The sequence below is a fragment of the Palaemon carinicauda genome, chromosome 8, assembly GCF_036898095.1.
Source record: "Palaemon carinicauda isolate YSFRI2023 chromosome 8, ASM3689809v2, whole genome shotgun sequence".
Lineage (NCBI taxonomy): Eukaryota > Metazoa > Arthropoda > Malacostraca > Decapoda > Palaemonidae > Palaemon > Palaemon carinicauda.
Genome location: NC_090732.1, coordinates 57,077,069 through 57,084,568, shown reverse-complemented (window position 1 = coordinate 57,084,568; position 7,500 = coordinate 57,077,069). Strand labels below are relative to the sequence as shown.

The 7,500-nt window shown below is 29.1% G+C and overlaps 1 protein-coding gene across 8 annotated transcripts in view; it reads left to right on the top strand.

Annotated features, from left to right (window-relative positions):
• Positions 1–7,500, top strand: part of LOC137645738 (muscle calcium channel subunit alpha-1-like) — a 1,524,573-nt gene that overhangs the window by 1,501,930 nt on the left and 15,143 nt on the right. For all 8 annotated transcript variants that reach the window (XM_068378633.1, XM_068378634.1, XM_068378636.1 and 5 more), the window contains one exon: positions 5,611–5,709. In XM_068378633.1, coding sequence (XP_068234734.1) covers positions 5,611–5,709 — 99 coding nt within the window. The remainder of the gene's footprint in view (positions 1–5,610; positions 5,710–7,500) is intronic.

Genomic DNA, 7,500 nt, shown 5'->3' with positions numbered 1-7,500 from the left:
GGGAATGTGTTATCGCCCATGTTGTTTAGCCTCCTCATGGATTTTGTAATGCGTCGAACAGTAAGAGACAGTGGAGAAGAATTGGATTGGATTGTTAGTAGGAAGTTAGCTGACCTTAAGTGTGCTGATGATGCTGTCCTTATTAGCAGAACACCACAGGATTTGCAATGCTTGCTTACCGTGCATGAAATATCACTCAAAGTTGGGCTAAAGATAAATAAAAAAAAAAGACAGAGATGATGAGAACGGAATATGCATTAGAAGATGAAATATCATTGGAAGGAGAAAGGATTACTGAGGTAGAATCATTAAAGTATTAAGGAACTATGATATCCAATACGGGGTCATTAGAATTAGAGTTTAGTGAAAAAATTGAAAAAAAAAGAAGCAAACCAGATATCGTCTAGGTTGGGAAAAATTTGGAAATCAAATCGCCTGAAATTACATATAAAAATCAGACTATACATCAGTTTAGTGAGATCTATATCACTGTATGAATATGAGTCGTGGTATGGCAATGTAACAATCTCCAACAGATTTAGCAGATTTGAGAAAAAAGCCCTCAGAATAATATTGGAAGTTAAGTGGCCGGACAGGATTAGAAATGAAACTGTAAGAGAGATTACTCGAGTGCCATATGTAGATGAGATCATGGTGAGGCGAAGATAGAGATGTTTTGGACATGCTCTTTGCACTCCCCATGAGAGATGAGTTCTTCAAACGATTAACTGGGCTCCACAAGCCACTAGAAGAGTTGGGAGACCCATGCCTACATGGCTGAGGACTATGAAGCGTAAAGTAGGAGATGATGAATGGAGAAGTATTGATTCAAACGCTCAAGATAGAGACGACTAGGGAAATCTAACCTTGGCCCTTTGCGTCAGTAGGGGTAGGAGATAATAATGATGATGATGATGATTTGTGTAAGTATAAATATGCTTATATATGTATAATACTTATATATATTATAATATATTTATACAAAACACATTTGTGCTTATCATATATATATATATATATATATATATATATATATAGATAGATAGATAGATATATATATATATATATATATATATATGTATATATATACATATATATACATATATATGTATGTATATATATGAAATGATACCTGACGTACATTCATAAATGTAATATATATAATATATATATATATATATATATATATATATATATATATATATATATATATATATATATATGTATATATATATATATATATATATATATATATATATATATGTATATACAGTGTATACTGTATATTATACCTATATATATGTGTGTGTGTGTGTGTGTTTGTGTCATATATATTATACATATATGTAAATACACTGTATATATACATGTATATATACCGTATATATATATATATATATATATATATATATATATATATATATATATGTGTGTGTGTGTGTATACCGTATATATATATATATATATATATATATATATATATATATATATATATATATATATATATATATATATATATATTCGTAAAAATCACGGGGATGAAGGATGCTCAGATGCAGATAAACGACAGGGTAAATGAAAATATACATATGCTTACACATACATGTATATGTATACAGACACATGCATGCATACCTACACGTATGCCAATACATATGCATAAATACATAGACTTACATATACATGTTTATACACATGATTAACATGCATATACAGTTATGCACATCTAACTCTATCAACATGAACATACAATTACGTAGATATCAGTTCTTATATCTAACATAACAATATATAGTGCCAAATTAATTATGTATACTTTATGAAATAATTGTACCCAACAGTGGATGCTATCTTAGGTCTAAATATTAATTTCCCAGTAGCGATAATCATCTCCGGTACATTCAGTTCTACATTAAGTGGTTAAAGTTTTTATACATAGATTGCAAATCTCTTTACATATAAATGCGTCATGTTTGTACATTCCATGTCCAATATTCAGGTTGTTATCAAAGGTATCTTTTATGAAACTGGACTCTATGATGTTTCTTTCCAATAAGTTGTTTGAATGAACCAATTTCTTTGCACATGACCAATTAATTGTGTGATTTTTATCTCTAACGTGGGCAAAGAGTGCATTATTATCTTGAGCATATCTGACACTTTTCTTATGTTGTTCAATTCTCTTTTCTAGGGGGTTTACCAGATTGACCAATATTGTATTTTTCACATGAATTGCATGGAATACGATATACACATCCCATGGTAATGTCAGGAGAATTCTTTATTAAGGCTGTTTTATTGCATTGCTACTCCTAAATGCTACATTAACATTGAAGTTTTTTAGCAGTTGGGGAAATTACTTAAAAGAATTACTATAAGGCAGTACAAGTAAACTTTGTTTAGTATAGTTTGTCCTGTTATTACCGAAAAAGGTCTTCTTGGGATTCTTAGTGCATCATATGATACAATTTCAGGGTACTTTAGTTTCTTTACTATTGTTCTAATCTCATTTATTTCATCATCAATATATTCAGGGTTTTAGACTTGTAAAGTTCTTAAATATATAGAATTAAATACAGATTGCTTAACTTTGTTGCTTTGATCTGAGTAGTAATGGACATATGCGGAAGTATTGGTTGACTTTCTTTATACACTAAACTTAGGTCTATTGTTACACCTGCGTAAACGACAGTCCAAAAAAGGTAGGGTACAATTGTTCTCTAGCTCCATAGTGAAATTTATTGACGGTACCAAACTTTTCAATCTATAAAAGAAAATTATCTATATTTTCATTTCCTGGCCACATACATATTATGTCGTCTATATCACAAAACCATTTTACATTACTAGGTATGATGTCATTTAAGATTCTACTTTCAAAAAATTCCAAATATAGATTACTAAGTACTGGGGATAAAGGGTTTCCCATAGGCATACCACAAGTTTGTGCATAAAATTTCCCATTGAATTAAAATTTGCAATCTTTTATACAGAGTTTAATTAATTCTATTAAGGTATTCTTGGAAAAAGGTAAATTCAATTGCCTAATATTTAAGGTTTCAGATAGAAATTCCAACATGTCATCAATAGGTACTCTAGTGAATAGTGATCTACATCAAAACTGACAGGCCTACAGGTACTGTTAATCTGTACATTATTCAATTTGTTAATCAGGTCTACATTACTTTTTTTTGTCTACGTTTGAATCTGAGGTGGTGCCAACTAAAGGCATATGTCCATTACTACTCAGATCAAAGCAACAAAGTTAAGCAATCTGTATTTAATTCTATATATTTAAGAACTTTACAAGTCTAAAACCCTGAATATATTGATGATGAAATAAATGAGATTAGAACAATAGTAAAGAAACTAAAGTACCCTGAAATTGTATCATATGATGCACTAAGAATCCCAAGAAGACCTTTTTTCGGTAATAACAGGACAAACTATACTAAACAAAGTTTACTTGTACTGCCTTATAGTAATTTTTTTAAGTAATTTCCCCAACTGCTAAAAAACTTCAATGTTAATGTAGCATTTAAGAGTAGCAATGTAATAAAACAGCCTTAATAAAGAATTCTCCCTACATTACCAAGGGATGTGTATATCGTATTCCATGCAATTCATGTGAAAAATACAATATTGGTCAATCTGGTAAACCCCCTAGAAAAGAGAATTGAACAACATAAGAAAAGTGTCAGATATGCTCAAGATAATAATGCACTCTTTGCCCACGTTAGAGATAAAAATCACACAATTAATTGGTCATGTGCAAAGAAATTGGTTCATTCAAACAACTTATTGGAAAGAAACATCATAGAGTCCAGTTTCATAAAAGATACCTTTGATAACAACCTGAATATTGGACATGGAATGTACAAACATGACGCATTTATATGTAAAGAGATTTGCAATCTATGTATAAAAACTTTAACCACTTAATGTAGAACTGAATGTACCGGAGATGATTATCGCTACTGGGAAATTAATATTTAGACCTAAGATAGCATCCACTGTTGGGTACAATTATTTCATAAAGTATACATAATTAATTTGGCACTATATATTGTTATGTTAGATATAAGAACTGATATCTACGTAATTGTATGTTCATGTTGATAGGGTTATATGTGCATAACTGTATATGCATGTTAATCATGTGTATAAACATGTATATGTAAGTCTATGTATTTATGTATATGTATTGGCATACGTGTAGGTATGCATGTATGTGTCTGTATATGTATACCTGTATGTGTAAGCATATGTATATGTCTATGTATATATTCATTTAGATGTGTGTATATGTATAGATATGTTTATATATATATATATATATATATATATATATATATATATATATATATATATATACATATGATTTTACTTATGTATTTATATGGATAAGGCTACCCCTATCAATATAAAGATATTGTATTGGAAGCCTAAAAAATTTTACCGATCATCAGAAATGACCCTTTCTTGCACGTGGCTAATGAGGTTTGATCTCCGCCCAGGAAACACCTGATAACAGCCCAGCTAGCTGGTTTGGGAATGTCATTGTTCTATAAATCTCTCTATTTATGTTCCTACGTTTACTGTACCTATAAAATGTAAAGAAACCATGTTCAATAAACCAGCCCTCTGAAAAAGTATCACGAAACTATAGTCAGGACGTAATAAGTTATTTCCTATTTTCATTTTCCCTGTGGTTCTTTTGCATACACACACATACACACACACATACACACATATATATATATATATATATATATATATATATATATATATATATATATATATATATATATATATGTATGTATATATATATATATATATATATATACATATATGTATATATGTATACATATGTATATATATTTTATATATATACATATATATATATATATATATATATATATATATATATATATATATATATATATAATGTATGATATAATATGTTATAAAAATATTTATAATGAATAAACTATCTACTGCGTCCCCATAAATGTAAATTTATTATAATTGTTCAAACGGTTCCATCTGCGTCCCTAAATTTAGAATATTTTTAAATAGATTTTACGTAGCTAATTTTTTATATTTGTTTTACCGCTACAATTCTTTTCAGATTTTGATTTCTAAACAGAATCTACTTCTGATATGGCATACGTAGTGCCATGTAGCCCTAAGATTATTTAGGTATTTTTTTGTTAAAAAACACATATAATCGTAAGTGCACGTTATAAAAAGATAATTTTCTAAAGATATACTTTTTCCACGAATATCCGTCGGGATAGCTTGTGTCGGTACAGAGTGTTATACATTTTTATATACATAGTAATATCGTAATTTTCCTACAACGTTTTAACGCCAAACCTCTTCTACACTCAAAAACCCAGAGCGCCTTAACACATTAGATTTCCGGAAAAGAATTTGATTATAACATACCCAGAAATAGAGAATAAACAGCATAACCGCAAATTGCACGAGATTGCACCGATCTCATTTGACGGTGTAGTCACAGATGATGATGCTGGTGTTTTACAGGAAGCTGCATGTTGCCCCTTTGCTCATTTCCCTTCTCCCACTTTCCCTCTTCCTCTGTAGCTCACAATCCATTGGAGAGGAGGAAGAGGGAATCCCCATGCGTCCTCTCAGAATAATGAATGGGGACCCAGAAAGAAGAGCAAACCTTGTGATACAGGAGTAAGTATTATCTGTCGTTTGTTTGTTTACCTTTGATGTTTGCTGCATTCAGTACGTATAGAGCTGGTCCTTTTTTTTTCTTTTCCTTTTTTTTGTAAATATAAATGTCCAGTTTATTTTATCTCATTCTATTCATTTTGGGTATTCTTTTTTATACAAGTGATAGTTTACTTCATGCTAAACCAAATATCTAATATGTATATATATGTATGTATATATATACATATATATATATATATATATATATATATATATATATATATATATATATTTATATGTATACATAAATATATATGATATATATGTGTATATATATATATATATATATATATATATATATATATATATATATATATATATATATATATATATATATGTATATATATATGAGTGTGTGTGTATTTGTGTGTCTGAGTGTGTGCTCTTTTCCACTACTTAAGCAGAGGTAAAAGCCAGAGCTGTAATTGCTTAAAATCTGTCATGGTGGAAAAAATACAGATCTGAATCTTTAGTCGTTATGTTTTTATATATTCACGTGACACCAGCCTTTGCCATAAATAAGAATATGAAAAGCATAGATGCACAATAACTGGAGTAAGTACACTTTCTTATCAATATCTTGTTTCTATCCGAATTGTCTTAATATGCATAAAAGTCAAAGGCCTCTGGTCTTTAGGCCACGTAGCAGTCGATTAGGTACTTGAATCTTATGGTATAGAATTTCACGCAAGCACTTTCTCCTCGTTTGAATATATTTATTAGAAAATTTTCGTCCCTGACTCCTCATCAAGAAAAACGGGTTGCATTTTCACCTCTGATTTCTTGTTTCATTTCTTATGCATTTGATTAATAACAATCTGATAATGTAGCAGCATTATACAAGTTATCAATCTGACTTCCTCTCCGAGTTCTTGTTAGGGTCTTATAAATTTTACGCTATTAAATATTCCAAATTTATCTCAGCTGTTGTCAAGCACATTTTAGATATCATAAATTACACCACTGACTGATTTTACTAAGCTGTCAAATGTGTTACTATTAGCCTCGTGCATATAGAAATGACAATGCAAAGTTTTTATGATCAAAGAAAAATATATATATTTTGTTTTATCATTTAAATTTTTATGATATGATATGATATGATTTTGAAGTAGCTTTAGTAATTCTAGTTAAAGTCCTATAAATTCATTCTGATCCAGTAAACTGTTTAGATCATATGTATATATATATATATATATATATATATATATATATATATATATATATATACATATATATATATATATATATATATATATATATGTGTGTGTGTGTGTGTGTGGGCATATACACACACACACACACACACACACATATATATATATATATATATATATATATATATATATATATATATATATATATATATATATATATATAATACTTATTTAGCGGGAACATTTTTGTTTTATTGCAGATATCTAAAATTGCTTAAATACTGAAATAATTTTACGGAAAGGAAAGTGAATATCCATCTAAATGATTTGCTCATGCATTGTAATGACAGAAGCTACGACCCCAAGCTTAATTTTTCCTCTCACTTAATGTCTATAGAGTGAATTTTATCTAGTTATGGGTGTAAAATCCGAAAAGATTTGTTAAACATACTCCAAATGTACTGCCTGTTCTCATCCCGATAATATCTACTGTATAGTAGGAGTACATAAGATAACGCAAGGCTGTTAACTACCGGGCGGCCTTCATTGCTTACTATTATTATTATTACTAGCTAAGCTACAACTCTAGTTGGAA